The 17501-nt window shown below is 35.9% G+C and overlaps 2 protein-coding genes across 2 annotated transcripts; both read left to right on the top strand.

Moving 5' to 3' along the window:
• Positions 1–2006: 2006 nt before the first annotated feature.
• Positions 2007–7814, top strand: LOC132175850 (transcription elongation factor 1 homolog). The gene is made up of 5 exons (XM_059587920.2): positions 2007–2147; positions 5886–6012; positions 6917–6987; positions 7383–7404; positions 7496–7814. Exons 2-5 carry the CDS (start codon positions 5900–5902, stop codon positions 7554–7556), a joined length of 267 nt encoding a protein of 88 aa, XP_059443903.1. The 5' UTR covers positions 2007–2147; positions 5886–5899; the 3' UTR covers positions 7557–7814.
• Positions 7815–9335: 1521 nt separating this feature from the next.
• LOC132175698 (protein SAWADEE HOMEODOMAIN HOMOLOG 2) lies at positions 9336–17444 on the top strand. The gene is made up of 9 exons (XM_059587720.2): positions 9336–9618; positions 11564–11649; positions 11998–12043; positions 12121–12274; positions 14631–14706; positions 14841–14892; positions 15492–15635; positions 15746–15865; positions 16890–17444. Exons 1-9 carry the CDS (start codon positions 9565–9567, stop codon positions 17256–17258), a joined length of 1101 nt encoding a protein of 366 aa, XP_059443703.2. The 5' UTR covers positions 9336–9564; the 3' UTR covers positions 17259–17444.
• The last annotated feature ends 57 nt before the right edge of the window (positions 17445–17501 follow it).

Here is a 17501-nt window from a genome sequence, read left to right as displayed (position 1 = left end):
TCCACTTCACCTTTTTCTATTAAACTAACCAAGTTTGAATATAAACTGATTCGTTTGAGATTGCAGTTTCAATAAGTACAATTTTAAAAATAGCGTTTTTGAAATCGCTACTTTTTAAAATCTTAAAAGCGTTTGGTAAAACATGTTAAAAATATTTTTTTATTAAATATTTGTTATGCGAATTTATGATTCTGGTTTAAAATTGCATTTTTTTAAGTAAACACCTCATAGCCTGCTTATTGAAATTGTAATTTTTTATTTTATTTTTTATTTTTATAATTTTAATTTTAAAGTAAGTGCTTTTTAAATCGCAATGTCAAACGCCTTATATTTTGTGATATCTTTTAAAAACGAAGATTTTTCCTATGAAATCGCAATTCCAAATGTACCCTTAGACTTGCTTATTGGGCCAATTGAGCCAAATTTGTATAAGCTCAACTTGGTTCGGCTGTAAAAGCACAACTCAGATTGTATAAGTCTGAATAAACTAATATAGTTTTTATTTTATTTTATTTATATAATATTGTTTTAAACTTTATAATGAAATATTTGAAGTATTCAAATGGATGAGAAGGGACCCTCTTCTTAATCTAAATAAAGTCATAATTATATCTATGTGAGCATAAAATGTAGGTATATAAACTTGAGGTTAAATTGTTTAAATCTATAAATCTTGCCTTATGTAATAAAACACTCTATCAATGATAAAAGGTTATATATCATTTTACAAAGAAGATTGGTTGGTTTAATTAACTTGAACCATATATTATTAATAATAATTAGCATGTACTTTTGAAAAACAATGGTTGGTTTAATTAACTTGAACCATATATTATTAATAACAATTAGCACGTGTTTTTGAAAATAAAAATATAAAAAGAGTGATTATATTATTTTATAAGAAGAATGAATAAGTTAATTAAGTAAGTTATGAACATGTTCGAGTTCGTTAAAAAAATGAATTTAAAAAAACGGAAATTTAATCTAAGCTCAATTCATACTCAAAATAAAAATAAACGAATAACAGCTCTACTTAGAAACATGAGAAAATTAAATTAAACAACATAGTTTCAACTTACAAGACAGTAGAATTGAGCTTTGGCTGCTTTGCAAACATTAAAAAATATTTAAATTTTTTGGACGAAAAATCAATGAAAAACCAACAAAAAGATTGATTGGAAAAACTTATTAAAGATTAGAGAGCCCCTATTATTAGGTCCCCGGTGTAAATCAGCCCCTTTACAACATCTAATCACCATTTGACACATCATCAATTTAAGAAAAATGCAAAATAAAATAAAAGTGAGAACAAACATACCAGATCAAAGAACAAAAACACCCTGGTTGGCCAAACCCACGCCGTGAGTTTGGCTAGGCTGTGACCCGCCTCAAAACCCATTTCTAATGCCTTTTTTGGTTGTGACCCGCTTCAAAATCTATTTATAATGCCTCAAAACTCATTTTTGGATTCAAATCTAAAATCTAGAGATAGAAGGTTAACCTTTTAAGAATTTTATTATCCTAAAGGCCAGAAAAGGTGACTCACGGCGCTAGAGGAGGTGATTGGCGGCGCCGGAGGAGGTGACTCACGTCTGGGTTACGACCAGACCCAACCATGGGTCACGCCAGAGCCATTGGCAGAGAAAAAGAGAAAGTGGGAGAGAAAGAGAAGAAGAGAAAATAAAATTTTCGGTGAAGATGAACCAGATAAGAAGAGAGTGGGAGTGAAATAAAAAATCTAATGATTTTACTCCTATTCTATCAGGGGTAACTAGCTGATGTGTACACCTTTTATTGGATGCTGCAAAACATCACTTTTGCGTATTGACCTGATAGAAGGTTTTCCCTAAAGATTAAATTGAAATCTTTTGAGAAAAAAACCAAAACTAAAAATCAACGCTCAGGGCAACTCTCCCAACCAAAGAGAGTGGCGCCAAAAAAAAAAAAAAGCGACCAGCACAACGACGTCGTTGACGGTTGAGACTCCTGGATTTTTTTTTTTTTTTTTTTTTGAAGTCTACAGACTACGCTCCTCCTGGATTGAGAAGGCAGGCAAATATACTGGCGGTGGAGGTCCTGGAGGATATAACACACACAAAGAAAGTCTCTCTCTCTCTCTGAATATCGTCGTCGGTAATTAAACACCGGTAAAACCTTTTTCTTTTTTCTTTTTTTCCTTGAATTTTTAACGATGGGTTTTATTATCTCATGTTTGGTTACGTGGAAAACTGGGGAACGAAGGAGAAAAGTGAAGGAAAGTTTTTCGAATATTGTGATAATTTTTTTTTTTCTGGGTATCGAAGAATTCGGTGAAGCCGTATCAAGATTTCATTTTCTTTTATCTATTTGTAGCTTTTTAATTTAAACATGATCGTCAACAAAATAAAGTTAGAATCTCTAATTTTTTTTTATATTTTTTTTATATTTTTTTTTATTTTGGAGTAAATTTGTAATTTTATAACGATTTCGTCAGAAAAATAGACGAAGTTTGTATGGAATCGGATGGAATGATCAATTTGATACAAAAAGTTTACCACAAGGAACTATAAGATAATTTTTGTACCCCAAGGATTGATTTGATGGAAGCCTAACCCTAGGATCAGTTTAGTACTCCAATAGAAGAAGGAACACCTTTAAATCCTTGTTGATTGATGGTACAATTTCACCCAACTGTTCGGAGTTCAGCGAGCACATTGTCCAATTTTATATGGAGTTGTTTACTGAGCAGTGCAGTTGGAGGCCTGTGGTGGACGGTCTTTCCTTTGATTGAATGATTCTATTGATGAGGTTGAGGCTAGTTAGCTGGAGAGAGAGTTTGAGGAAAGGGAGGTGTGGGAGTTATTGAAAGCAATGAATGGTGGCAAGGCACCGGGCCCTGATGGTTACTCTATGGTGTTCTTCCAAGCTTGTTGGGTTGTTCTGAAAGAGGACATCATGAAGGTCTTTCATGAGTTCCATGCTAGTGGTAAGTTTGAGAGAAGCCTTAATGCTATGTTTCTTGCCCTCATTCCGAAGATTCTTGGGGCTGTTGACCCCAAGGATTTTTGCTTGATCAGTTTGGTAGGTAGCATTTATAAGATAATTGCAAAGATTTTAGCAAACAAGCTTAGGACGATTTTGGAGAAGATCACCTCTAAGTCACAAAATGCATTCATTCGAGGTAGTCAGGTAGGAAAATTTTAGATCTTATTCTTATTGCCAATGAATTCCTTGATAGGAGATTGAGATCTAGAGAACCGGGGATTATTTGTAAAATGGACTTAGAAAAAACTTATGATCATGTTAATTGGGATTTTCTATTGTACATGTCGAGAAGATGTGGGTTTGGGGGGAAATGTGCTCTTGGATAACTCATTGCAATTCCTCGGTGCGGTTTTCGTTGGTGAACGGCTCCTCCATAGGCTTCTTTAGTAGCTCTTGTGGCTTGAGGCAAGGGGATCCTTTGTAGCTTTTGCTGTTTGTTCTAGTGATGGAGGCATTGGGTAGGATGATTTCAGCTGCTATGAATGGAGGATTGTTGTCTGGCTTCTATGTGGGGACATAGGTTGATATCTCTCATCTTCTATTCGCTTATGACACTTTCCTTTTTTTTGGGGCCAATCCAAATCATCTTCGCATTTTACGGAGCTTGTTCTTATTATTTGAAGTTGTGTCGGGTTTGAAGACGAACTTATCCAAGTCAGTATTGGTTTCGATGGGAAATGCTGATAATGTGGCTGGGTTGGCTTGGATTTTGGATTGTGGGGCTATGTCCCTGCCTTTGAAGTATCTCGGTCTTTCTTTGGGGACATCCTATAAGGCCAAGCATATATGGAACGGTATTATCGATTAGATAGAACGTTGGTTGGCTAGTTGGAAAAAAGGTTGTATTTGTATAAGGGTAGTAGGATTACCCTTATCAAGAGCACCATATCCAACTTGCCTACATACTTCATGTCCCTGTTTCCTCTCCCTTCGAGTGTTGCAAATCATATTGAGAAGATCCAACATGATTTGTTATACGTTGAGCTAGGCAAATAGTTCAAATATCACCTAGTGAGTTGGTTGAAGGTGTGTACACCGATCTCTGAGGGGGGTTATGGGGATTAGGAACTTGTTGAGGTTCAATGAGGCTCAATCATGCTCTCTTAGGTAAATGACTTTGGTGATATGGGCTTAAGAGAGAGGCTCGGTGGAGAGTGGTGGTGGAATCTAAATATGGAAGTTCGTGGGGAGGGTAGTGTTCTGATGAGCCTGTTGGGGCGTATGGGGTGGGTTAATGGAAGAATATTAGGAGGGGTTGGGGGAAATTCTGTAGTTACACCAGGTTTGAAGTGGGAGATGGCTCCAATGTTAGATTCTGGCATGATCTTTGGTGTGAGGATATGGCCCTTAAGGATGCCTTTCCAGTTTTATTTGGTATTGCTCGCGCAAAGGATGCTCATGTTGAGGTTTACATGGAATTTTTTTGGAGGTGCCATTCAGTGGAAGTTAAGCTTTGCTAGAGCAGCCTAGGACTAAGAGGTAAATGCCTTTGCCTAGTTCTACTGGATATTGTATTTAGTAAGAATAAGACTGGAAGGGTAAGATAGGTTGTGGTGAGTCCCACCTAAAACAGGGTTGTCATTATGGTGTTGAATCTTACTACAATGTCTTGGGTTGTCATTATGGTTTCCATTTCCCTTGGAAGAGTGTTTGGACGAAATTATGTTGAGGATGGCCTTTTTTTGTGTGGTCAGCGGTCCTATGGAAGATCCTTACAACAATCTCTGGAAGCGGAACGTCATTGTGGTTGATTGACGTTTTATGTGCAAAAGGAATAGGGAGTCCTTGGACCATCTTCTTCTTGTGAGGTTGCTTGCGTCATTTGGAATGTCTTCTTCAACCGATTCGGGTTGTCTTGCGTTATGCCTAGACGAGTAGTCGATTTGTTTGCTTGTTGGTAGATTGCTGGCAGGACTCGGAGTGTTGCTGTATGGAAGATGGTACCTTCGTGCATTTTGTGGTGTCTATGGAGGGAAATGAATCTAGGTGTTTTGAGGACAGCAAAAGGACTTTGGAGGAGTTGAAATCTTTATTTTTCAACACCTTGTATTTTTGGACAGTTGTTTATATTTCTCCTTTAGTGTTAATTATCATGTTTTTTTGCTCCTACTACCTATGTGGTTTCTCTTATACTTTCTGTGTACATGGAGTGCCTTACGCTTTCCTATGTTTTAAGTGGGAAATAGTAATTTCCGCAGTATTTGAAGTTGGTTTTTTTAGGGTCCCCTTCTATCAATTGCATAAGTGATTAAGTGTGTTCATTTGCTAATATTTTTAATTTTTTAATTTTTTTCTATGAAATTTTCCTTTTTGTTTGGGTTCTCCTTTTTTGATAGAATTAAGTTTGGCCACCTCTTAATGCTGCCGTTGTAGGACTATCTTCATAATTGATTGATTGAATTTGCCCATTTATTGGGGGTTTTCATTTTATTGATCAATTAAATTTGCAATTCCTTAATTTTTTGAAATTGAGGAAATGAAATTACATGAAAAAAAGAAGGAAAAATAAGCATTTTGGTCGTTACTATTTGTTGATATATCTATACTGGGTATATCTCCTTTGCAAATGTAATGGCCTTCGTCGTTATGTCATTGAAATATTTTTAGTTTGGTAGTGATGATGATGGTGATTTTTGTAGGCAATAAGAATATAAATATTAGAGGAAGGGAAACTCATAATGAGAAGGTTCTAGTTAAAGCAATGATTAGGGGCATTTTATAAGCGCGAATAGCTCTTGCTTTCTATTGATAATGCATGATGTTTATTTTATTTTGTCTATTCTTTCAGTAATGATCCCATACTTTGCATACTTGATGACTTAGAACATGAGGTAACATATTGAAACATTGATATCAAACAGATTTGAGTTGACAAATGGGGAAAAGGAAGGCAAAGACCAAGCCACCCCCAAAGAAGCGAATGGACAAGCTTGATACTGTCTTCAGTTGCCCCTTCTGCAACCATGGAACAAGTGTTGAATGTCGTATGTAAGTTATGATCATTAAGACTTGTTTCCCTATGGTACATTAATGTGCTGAGGTTGATGTCTTTCACTTCACTTCCAGAGCCTTTTTACATTATTTCATGCTCACATCTTTCTCCTTGCTTCTGTAGAAATTTTCCATTTTATTGAGTTCTGTCTCTCTTGTTCTGCATCATTTGCTTAGATCGTTTACAACACATGAAATTTAAGAAGTCATGCAAAGTGGCAGCTTAAATTCTGGCTTCTGAATTCTATTGACCGGGTCACCATATTTTTGCATCAACTAGATTTCTTTATCATACCTCTCTGAAGCTTGATGAAATGTTGCCATTCTTAGTAGTTTTGGGGAAAAAATAGTTTATTAGTCACATTTTCATGGCATGATTTTCATAATTAAAAAAGGGATTGGGAAAGTACATTATTAACCTCAGGTACAATTACTGCTGCCTAATAACTCTTATTGTGGTATCAAAGTAAAAAATATGCACTTGACTGTCGGTGTTTACCAGAATCAAATTTTAAGACACAGGGTTTTATTCCTTTTTATTTTTATTTAAAATAATGCTCCCATGCTTGGATATGTGAGTCGTGGTATTAGTTTTCCACAACAGATATCAGATGTGGTATGAAGTTTCATTATGCAATTCTTCCCCATAATGGGAGGGCTTTCTTTATCATTATTTGTTTCCTAGTGACGTGAAGAAAGTTATAACTTTGGTGTATGGAGTGTTTGTTTTATGCTGTTGAGGATGACTATTTCTCTTTGGCTCTTTCTTTATAAATAAATGAATTTATCAAGACAGAATAGATGCCATTGGAAAGGTTCAGGATTGGTTTTGTTTGTGTGCTCATGTACATAATTTTCATATTGCTGTTTATTGGAACTGAAAATTTTTATTTGGCTTCAGTGATATGAAGAACTTGATTGGTGAGGCTAGTTGTAGGATTTGCCAAGAGAGTTTTAGCACAACCATAACAGGTATGTTATTATCATTATTCTTGGCTTTGGACAGGAAGCTTTTAATAGAGATTAGATTGAAACTCTCTGCCTCTCTATCAAAATTGGCTCTTGGTTTTAATTAATGGTCTAATTGAATCCAACTGCACTTTGTGACCTGTTTATATTCAGAGAGCTGTTACCCATCATTCCCTTCTCCATCTCATGTCCATCCCTTTTGCAAATTTACCATTGGATTTCTACAAATTCAATGGTGGATTTGCCCATCTATTGTACGGAAATGTTCGGGAGATGGGCAAGTGAATGATTTCTATCATTTTTTTTTTTTTTTGTCTTCTACTTGCTTGTCTTCTGTAATCTCATTGCCAAACAATATCAGTGGTGAACTAATCTTTGTTTGATTTTGTTTTTTGCAGCTTTAACTGAACCCATAGATATGTAAGTGAAAAACTCTAAATGAATTTTATTCAGAAGTAGAGAATTGGTTTTCCGGTATCCTTTTATCTCATTTCATATTTTTTGAATGCAGATATAGTGAATGGATCGATGAATGTGAGCGGGTCAACAACCCCGAAGATGATGGTGCGTAGGAAGCTGTTAAGATGTTCATATTTCTGGTTCTCTGTTGGAGGAGGAAGAGTAAACCAGAAACTAATGTATATATTGTGTTTGCATGCATGTCTTGGGAATTTAAAGACCAAAAACTCTGTTCTCGTAGCTTGTCCCTTTACAAAATGTCTTGTGAGTAATTGAAAAAGCAGAAAGCTTTCACCTTATTCTGATCATTTGAAGTGTGATAAGGGAGCCAATGAATGAAGTCCTGTGAACATATACTTCGATTTAAGGTACTTGGGGAGTTTTTTTTTTTTTTTTTTTTTAATATTTTTTCAAAATGCTCCAATCCCAAGTTAAAAAAATAAAAAAATTTAAAAATTTAAAAATTAAAATTAAAAATTAAGGGGTGGCCGGCCACCCCCGTTGGGCCTGGACCTGGGGTTGACTTCGGCCACCCCAGACCGTCCACCCCTTAATTTTTAAATTTTTAAATATATCATTTTTTTCCCCTCCCATCCTCTCTACTTTATATTTAGCACAGGTTCCAATGAACACTATTTTTGCTTCTTAACCTATTTTAATTTGGTATCCCAAAATAAAATAGATTAGTATTTAAATGAGCAATAATTTTTTTATTCCTTTTGTAAATCTGTTTTTTGTCAATATAAAATTTAAGCTTAGACTTTATATCAAATAATAGGACTTGAATCAATCACATATGCCTCGACTGTAAATCAATCTTATAATCAACGTTTTTAATTGATATTGACACTCATGCAAATGATAAGAACTGGTCTCCAAGAGGTAGCTCAATCGGCTGGGACCACACTTAATGAAGTGACGGTCACTAGTTCGAATTTTCCTCCCCCCCTCTTGTACTGACATATCAAAAAAAAAAAAAATGATAAGAACTGTTTCCAATAATAATATTTTTCTAAAGTAAAAGAGCAACCAACATGTATACAAAAAATTAACTTTGGAGAAGATTTTTATGTCCTTTGTTAATATTATTATTTTGAAAAAAAGAAAAGAAAAGCTTTAACATATAAACCCTTTATAATCAAAGAATATATTTGTCAAACAACCTATAAATTTAATAAATTAAAATCAAAAGTAAAACAGGAACTAATTTTATTTTTGGATAATTACCTTTTGTCCTCATGAAATTACAGCGCCTTGCCACTTTCTCCCCATGAACTACCAACTATGATACCTAACCCCATCAAACTACCATCTTATGACAAAAAGCCCCATTCCGTTAGTTAAAGGGGTTAAAATTGACGGTCAATGGTCATATACAAATCATGTGTCATTTTAAATTTTTTTCTTCCACTTTAGCTCTACTTTAGACCGAGAAAATGACGTTTATACCCTCCTAAACCCTAATCCAACACATGAAAATAATTTAAAATGAGGGCAAAAGTGGAAAAAAAAAAATAGCACATGACTTGCATATGACTGTTGACCGTCAATTTTAACCCATTTGACTGACAGAAGGGGGCTTTTTGTCATAAGATGATAGTTTGGTGGGGTCAGGTGCCATAATTCGTAGTTCATAAGAAAAAAGTGTCAAAACACTGTAGTTCCTGAAGACAAAAGGTAATTATTCATTTATTTTTTTTTAGAGAGGGGAGAGAGAGAGAGGAAGAAATAAGAAATTTAGCTTGAAAAATAGTGATTGGTTATTAATTTTTTATTAGGAAAAAAAAAAAAAAAAAAAAAAAACCCAAAATCTGGGACGGACACGCAATAGTCACGTGACTTCAATTTACTTTTGGTGACAAAAGGTTCGCACCCAAATCCATCTCTCTCTCTCTCTCACTCTCTCTCTCTCACACTCGCCCGTATTTTCTTTTTTGAAATTCGCGGAGATTTTCGACAAATTTTAAGCGCTCAGAGCCTTCTAAATTCTAATCATACGTACTTTGGCGAGCACAAGCGCTGGTTCTATCTGAATCGAACGGTTCTTTTTTTGTTTTTTGTTTTTCGTTTTCTGAGAGTTTCAGAGGGAGACACAGAGAGAGGGACAGAGAAGAAGAGAGTATGGGTAGGCCTCCCAGTAATGGAGGCCCTGCCTTCCGTTTCATGCAATACGAGGTATCCTTCTTCTTCTGCGAATTTTATTTTCCTAATTTGTAATTCATGTTTATATGTACGTGTATGGGAACCTATATATGCACGTGTATTTGTCTTAAGTATTTATGTATTGTGCGTGTATATGGATGAATTCAAGCTAAATTTTTGGTTCGTAGTGGAAATTGTTTGATGGGTCAGTTTTATTGCAGGACTTATCCGCTTGATTTTCTGGATTTTGAATATTTGTCTTTTGTGAGTGTTTGCGCGCTAAATTTCGAATTTAGCGGTGAAATTATTAAGGGGGTCAGTTAAATTGCAGGTTCTATGTGCTGGGTTTTCTGGGGGGTTTTTCGATTTCTCTGGTTTATGGTTGATTTATAGAGGAGAGCTTTAAACAGTTGCATTTATCTTCGTACCGAGTTGAAGTTGAAGTAGATTTCGTTAAAAGGGTCAGTTTGACCTTTTCGCTTTGGACTTTTTCCTGGGTTATGCCTAACAGTGTGGAGGATTTGTTCGCATGCCGGTGGTTGGGGGTAACTATCGGAGGGTGGCCGTCTGGAAGATGGTGCCCTTTTGCATTATGTGGTGCCTATGGAGGGAAAAAAATGATAGTGGTTTCGAGAATCTAGAGAGGACCTTAGAGGAGCTCAAGTCCTCCTTCTTCTTTTTTCCCTCTTATTTGGACAACTGTTTATTTAGCTCTTTTAGTTATTAGCTTTTCAGATTTTGTTGTTCTCTTTTCTCTTTCTGATTAGGTGTTTTCTTGTATACTCTCTGTGTACTAGGGTTGCGTCCCTCTGCGCTTTTTATATACAAAATTACTTATCAAAAAAAAAAAAAAAAAGGTCAGTTTTATTGCAGTAATCAGCGTGATTTTCCGCTCTTTGTGCTTGGATTTATTGAAATATTTGTTGATTAATTGTATTCTTGTTTCCTTGTTTTGTTTCTTTTCTTTATAAATATATATGGTGCTATGATTTTGTTACATATATTTTTTTAATTCTCTTCCTTTTCTTGTGATTTGTTATAACTTATCCTTTGGTGCAGTTTGGTATGTATATAATCTGGATTAAATTTCACATGGGTCATGAAAGTTTCTGTTATTTCCATGACAATGATTATGTAGTCAACATTCGTTTTAGCTTGTCGGGTGGGTTAGGGCATGTTTGGTAGCAGAAACCTTTTTGTATGTATCCAGAAACTTCGGAAGTAGATATGTAGTCAATATTAATCTTATGCCTCTCTGTTTTTATTGATAAAAAATCATAAGATAGTAACTGGAAACATTTTGGTGATGATCTGCCATGTTGGGATTTGGGAACAAAGTTTTACAGAACAGTTTTCAGAAATAAATCCTCAAATAAAGGTTTTGTGCCCTCTTAATTTTCTCCTTGTTTGCAAAAATGCTCCGAGTTCTCTGTGTTGCAGCTTTTTCTTTCTCTTTTTTCGTTTTTTAGTGGGTTCTTAGGTCAGTTTCTTGTGGTTTTCTTATCTATGGGCGATTCAAGGTAATTTTGACATTGATGTGGAATGGCCCCAGAATAGCTGCATGGTAATGGCAGGAGTCTACACCTAAGCTGCTTCTGATTTCGATTCTTAAACAATAATTATATGTAAACTTTTACCCTAACAAGGAAAAGAATGGCCATTTATTTAAACTGGTACCATCTTTTCTCTAGAAATCAGATGATTTTGTGCTCATCGACTAGTCACCTGACAAAAACAATAATTCGGGGACCACTACAATAAAGTTGATGATTGATAAAGAATGGGGAATGCTAATAGTAGAGCATTCATTTTGTAAATTGAAGGCTTTTGCTAGGTAGATATTCTTGTCAATTACCTCTGTCTGCATGATGTCATATGCGAATAATCTCTTTAATGGTGGAATTGGATAAAAAATTAGTAGGAGATTGTAGCTATAATTTAAAACCCTCAATAACAGAATGTCTTGCTGCTTTCCAAGGTTGTGGAAATGGAAGCTATTCTGCAACAACACAACAATACGATGCCGTCACGTGATGTTCTTGTGTCACTTGCAGAGAAGTTCAGGTGTGCCTTAATTTCTTTTAATTTAAGCATTGTAACTGTAATTGTAACGCATTTTTTAACCCCAAGGGGTTGGCCCAAGTGGTGAAGGCCTTGGTCTTGAGGTATTGCTCCCTTCAAGGTCCAAGGTTCAACACCTCATGGGTGCAAACAATTCCTTGGGGTCACACGCCCTGGTGAAAAGCCAGCGACTTAATCAGTTCCGTGTAGGGAAACTTCCGAGAGTGCGGTGCACGGGACTGAGGTTTACTCTGCAGGGGTGGGTCTAAAGGGTCCTACCTTGGAGAGGTTCCCCAACATAAAAAAAAAAAAAAAAAAAAAAAATTGTAACACATTTTTCTTTGGTTGTAGTGAGTCGGATGATCGAAAAGGCAAGATTACAGTTCAAATGAAGCAAGTATGACATTTTATTGTATTTTTCCCCTGATGCGGAATCATGTAGAGTCTATTTCTCATTTAGAGCCTTCATTTTAGGTTTGGAATTGGTTCCAAAATAGGCGGTATGCTATACGAGCAAAACTAAGTAAGGCTCCTGGGAAGTTAAATGTGTCTCCTGTGCCTCGGGATGATTCAACTCCGGTGAGAAACGTGCCACAATCTATAGCTGCTCCGATACCTGCTCCTTCAGGTGGGATGCATCCCTCTCTATGTTCTAGTTTTAAAGGCCTCCTTTGTCTTTTCCAGAATTTTGGGCTTTACTTGCTTTATGTAGTACTGTTGGAATTGAGCCTGGTAGCCAGATTGAAGTTGCTCCATGCTTAGATTTGTTTAATCAATTAGTGTGTGACTTTATATCTTTTTGAATGCTTAACATTTCTAAATCTGCTAGTGTTGTCAATTTGGTTTGTCCGTAATCACTGTATAGCTCAATATTGGCTTATATCAGCTTCTATGTGCATGATGTGCTTAGCTATTGCTTTCTGTTGTTATTTCCTATTCTGATCTATTACAAGGTGTAACAACTATTAAAGGAAATAAAAAAGAACTCTACTCTTAAGAAGGGCTCTCAGTGTACGTTCTTTCCACCAATTCAGGCCACAAATCTAGAAAATGTTATAGTATTTTTTAGGTTTATCTCCCTTCCTCTTGTTCTTTGTCTTTCTTCCCTCATTACCTCTCTTTCTCCAGACTATGGTATGACACTGTGTGTGTTATGTTTATCTCCCTTCCTGTTCTTTGTCTTTCTTCCCTTGTTACTTCTCTCTATATGCCATGTCGGCTCAAAGCCTCTCTGTATAGTCAGACGTTGTAAAAGCATATCATAAGGTACCATTACCTTGTAAAGGAAATGCATGAAACTTGAAAGTATGGGCCATCATACCTGGATTTTGATTCCAGAATTTCTTTGGAAAAGTAGTAGTCCAAATCAGTCTTCATAAGGAAAGTTACAGATTGTGTTTGATCTTAGCCCATTGATTTGGATCTAAATTTGGTTGATGTTTTTGAGGGGACTAAATTTGTACCTTGGTCCTCGCATACCTGGTTCAGGTCCCCTACTGAAATAAATCAAGCTGTTACTCTTCCATATACTACCCTTCTTACTCTTCCATAATATGCCTCAGTTCAATAGGGACAGGCAGGATTCAGTTCACCAGACAGTTCAGCTTTCCATTGGTAAGTCTTCCCAACGATTATCTATAGGCTGGCCTTTTCTGCTACTGTCTATGTTCTTTGGAGAGAAAGAAACTCCAGAACCTTTAGGAATGAGACCAGAGAGGCTACTTTTCTGATTTAGAAGATCAATGCTTTTGCTGGAGGCATGTTGTGTGCCTGGAAGAGGGTGAATGGGGATCAACAGAATCTTTGGTTACAAAGATCCTGGCTGCTTCCTGCATCTATCTCTAACGTGTAGCTCTCCTTGTATGGGCTGCTTGATTTTTTTGTTTGTTTGGTTCTTCTACGATATGATTGGGATTGTGTTAATGGCTGGCTTCTTTGCATTATAGTGAGTCTGGGACTCTGGTGTATGCCCCTGAACCCGGGTTCTTTATTTATTTAGTACACACTATATTTACACAAAAAGAAAAAAAATCTTACTCTTCCATTTCTGTTTTTCTCAATGCTGAATAATCCTTTTATCTTTACCATATGAAGAATCCCGTGTTGTCAATGTATCTTGATTTATTTTTTATGTTATCTGTTGTATATTTGGAAGCATGTTGAGAATATACTGTTTAAGCAGAAACTTTACAAGCTTGTACTTTGCAGGGTTTAACTTGGACACAAAAGATATATTCAATGCACAAACCATAATATTTTGGAGTTACTGAAATTCCATATTTAGTTGTGTGTACGTTTCTCTGCCTGTATATATTTTCAGAGAAACGCTCAAGTTTTGTGATATCATTAAATTTCATCTATCCATTTTAATTTTTCAGGGAAATGAGCATTAACCATTGTGAGTAGTATTTGATACAGTTCCTGCACACCTTTGTGTTCCTTACGCTATCTTGAAAATTTAACTGTCTCTCAATGCACAACAAATGAATGATACAGGAGTTTCAGAAATTGAAACTTGATATGGTATCAAATTACAACGATGCTTCCATCGATCAGAAACACAACCTACACCAAAAAGCACACTCTTGGCTGGATATATTATTTGGCTTGTCAATGTTTTTCAAATTATCAAATGATAGATGAATAGCTGCATCACACGATATCATGATGTCAATTAACATAGATGTCTAGTAGTTTGTGCACTTCATTCATGCTCTCTGCAAATTACAACCCATCTTCCTTCTTTGACTAGTTTGCTTTTGGTTTTCCTAAAATGGTGAAAAATAAAGTAGAAAAAAAGACCCCTTCTTAACTGCCACATGAGCCCTGAAAAGTCATTGATTATTAATTATGAAACACAGAGCTGTAGATAGATGCTACTACATTTCAATACGTCATTTTCCAAGGTGTATTTTGTTAGGCATCTGCTTTGATATGTCATTGTATTTATAGGATTTATTTAGCCTTCATTTTCTTTTATCCAGTTCCAAGTGCAGGAAAGGGTGCTCCCGAAAATTCTGTGTTGGAGTTCGAAGCTAGATCTGGAAGGGATGGAGCATGGTTAGTGTTTCTTGTCTTTCATTTATAGGAATCTGTATTTCTTGATGCTTCCTGTATTATTTCTGATAATGATCATTTTCTATGGTAAATGACTTACTAGTAATTAATCTAAATTTTTTATTTTATTTTCTTAGGTATGATGTTGCTACCTTTTTCTCCCATAGATTGTTGGAGACTGGTGATCCAGTAAGTTTCAAGTTCCTCTTCAATACATTGTTAAACTACTTCGGTTTTTTGGAATGAAGGCTACTTTCTCACCTTATCAGAGCCAGTGGCGAAAAAGTCTTCTTAGAATCAATACCAAGAGTTTTTTTTTGGCTGAAATAGTTCTATTTTTCTATTGTTATTATTGTTTCATATTAATCCATGCATCCTTTACAGCTTATTTACATCTCTTTCCACCTTATTAATTATTGAGTTAATTAGTTGTCATAGAATAAGTAATTTTTTTTCCCTTGTGAAGGATTTATCTACAAAGCATATATCCTGGTTGACCTTGTAAGACTTGGATTGAACTATTAAATTGGCTCGCAAGATATACCCAGAATGATACGATGGATGGGTCAAGTCAGAATACTTGTTTGGAATTGTTCCTCATCTTTCTTGTCAATCCCTCAAATATTGCTTCTTCTTTTTTTCTTCTGAAATTTTGTCCATAAAAGTTTGGTGTAAAATAGAAATAAAACTGGTGCTATTTTTTGGCTTACTTTTTATTTTTATTTTTTATGCTGTTTGGCCTTTGCTTATTTCTTTTCTCATGTCTTTAATCTTGCTGTATATTTCAGGAAGTACTGGTCCGTTTTGCTGGGTTTGGACCAGAGGAGGATGAGTGGGTTAATGTTCGCAAGCATGTCAGGCCGCGCTCTCTACCATGTGAATCATCAGAATGTGTTGCAGTTCTTCCTGGAGATCTCATACTCTGTTTTCAGGTGGGAATTTATGCAAGTGCCAGTAAGACATGTATTTACCCTGGTAAAAATAGGAGTTATCCTAATCAGATTTTGGAAACTCCTTTGTTCAATGCTTTAAAAATTTTCAGGAAGGTAAAGAGCAGGCTCTTTACTTTGACGCCCATGTCCTTGATGCACAAAGAAGAAGGCATGATGTGAGAGGTTGCCGTTGTAGGTTTTTAGTGCGTTATGATCATGATCAGTCTGAGGTATATAATTGCCTGTATTCTCTTAGTTTGCAGCTTCAGTTTCTTTTCTTTTTCAATAGTTTGGTATCCTTTCTCTCTCAACTCTATAATTTTGCTCTGCTCTGTGGCCTATTTGATAAGGTTGATATTAATTTCCTGACTAGTATGATGATGGGTACTTTTTCGTGTGTATGTTGCCATTTGTCTATACATGGTAGAAATCATCTATTTCTTTATGCTCATTCATTTTATATGAATTTTCTGTCCAACAGTAATGGTTGAGCCCAAATGCACATCGTTCTATAGGTGTTTATATCTCATGCTCTGATGGCAATCCATTTTATTTCAAGAAGCCACTGGAAAAGGAGTGCAGCTTTTGATTCTTGTTTAAATTCCTTTTATTGCAATTCACCGTGGCATTTCAGCCTCTCCATGGCCTTTTCTTATTGTTATTTCTTTCGTTCTTTTCCCCAATTCCTTGGTTTTCAAGGAAATCATTTCTTGAGACAAGACTGATACAAGAGTGGCTTTAAATCTATCGATGCATTTGTTCGTCATGGTGTGAGACAAAGGTGAGGGTTAGGAGTTTCATATGTTTTAACTTTTTAAATATGGTATATATATTTTTTAGATAAACAGAGCATGACATGATTTTGCAAAGGTTTCCAGTGAACTAATTCAAGGTCTATATAGTAGTTATAAATCCTTCTTTACATTATGAAGTGACCAGCTGAAACATGAGTACTCTTTTAGGTAATGAATTTCGTTTGAATGACTCTTAGGAGTGTTTGGATGTGCATAAATGCAAGAAATGAAGTTTTGTTTTATGTGGTCTTGGAATGAATTACTTTCTAAACCTCTCAATTACTGTCAATTTGGATGATGAACATGGATTCAATCAGAATATTAGCTGGACACTGAATATGACATTTCAAAACCCCCCCTTTTTCCAAACATGACTTTGTAATTGCATTGTTATGTCATTCAAGTGCAGCTTACGATCTAATGTTAATTTATTTGGTTGCTTCATGTTTTCATCCCTCAGGAAATTGTGCCGCTCAGAAAGGTTTGCCGCCGGCCCGAAACTGACTACAGGTTGCAGCAGCTTCATGCTGTAAATGAGGCAGCTTCCATGGACCATCAGAAAACTAGCATGGATCCTCCGGCAGTCAGTGCTCCAAGGGTTACTACTCCTGTGGAAACAATGCAAAAGCAGCGTTATGCTGATGCAGCTGTGATGCCCCCAGTATTGCATGCTAATGTTTCTGTAGCCAATCTTACAGTAATCCCAGAAAGAAAACAAGCTGAAACTATCAACACTAACATTGCAGGAAAAGCTAATGTTCCCCCGGCCGCTGCATTCGTCAGCACGGCTCCTGGTGGCTCCATTGAGAACAGGCCAGAAGCAAATTAGTCGGTTGATTAGACATTCTGTAATTTTCCTCCTTATTTTATTTTAGTTTAGTTTTATATTTTTTTAAAGAAAAAATTGTTAATGAGCTTTTGGGATGCGTAATACTCCGAGTAGGGTCTGTTTTCATGATGGCCTCTTACAATTCAGTAGTGATTTCCTTCATTACATCATTTTTCCCCCCCTTTATTCTTGGCTGAGTTCTTAGCACATGATAATTGAACTTGAATTGATCTTCATGCTTTT

This window comes from Corylus avellana, chromosome 3 (assembly GCF_965113065.1).
Source record: "Corylus avellana chromosome 3, dhCorAvel1.hap1.2, whole genome shotgun sequence".
Classification (NCBI taxonomy): Eukaryota; Viridiplantae; Streptophyta; class Magnoliopsida; order Fagales; family Betulaceae; genus Corylus; species Corylus avellana.
The sequence above is the reverse complement of the archived record's forward strand: the minus strand, read 5'-3'. Positions and strand labels throughout refer to the sequence as shown.

Excerpts from the sequence above, each read along its gene's own strand:
- LOC132175850 (XM_059587920.2), top strand. The coding sequence starts at position 5,900 with ATGGGGAAAAGGAAGGCAAAGACCAAGCCACCCCCAAAGAAGCGAATG. Across the intron at positions 6,013-6,916 it reads ACAAGTGTTGAATGTCGTAT|TGATATGAAGAACTTGATTG; the intron begins GTAAGTTATGAT and ends ATTTGGCTTCAG. Across the intron at positions 7,405-7,495 it reads TTAACTGAACCCATAGATAT|ATATAGTGAATGGATCGATG; the intron begins GTAAGTGAAAAA and ends TTTTGAATGCAG.
- LOC132175698 (XM_059587720.2), top strand. The coding sequence starts at position 9,565 with ATGGGTAGGCCTCCCAGTAATGGAGGCCCTGCCTTCCGTTTCATGCAA. Across the intron at positions 12,044-12,120 it reads TTACAGTTCAAATGAAGCAA|GTTTGGAATTGGTTCCAAAA; the intron begins GTATGACATTTT and ends CCTTCATTTTAG. Across the intron at positions 14,893-15,491 it reads TGTTGGAGACTGGTGATCCA|GAAGTACTGGTCCGTTTTGC; the intron begins GTAAGTTTCAAG and ends TGTATATTTCAG.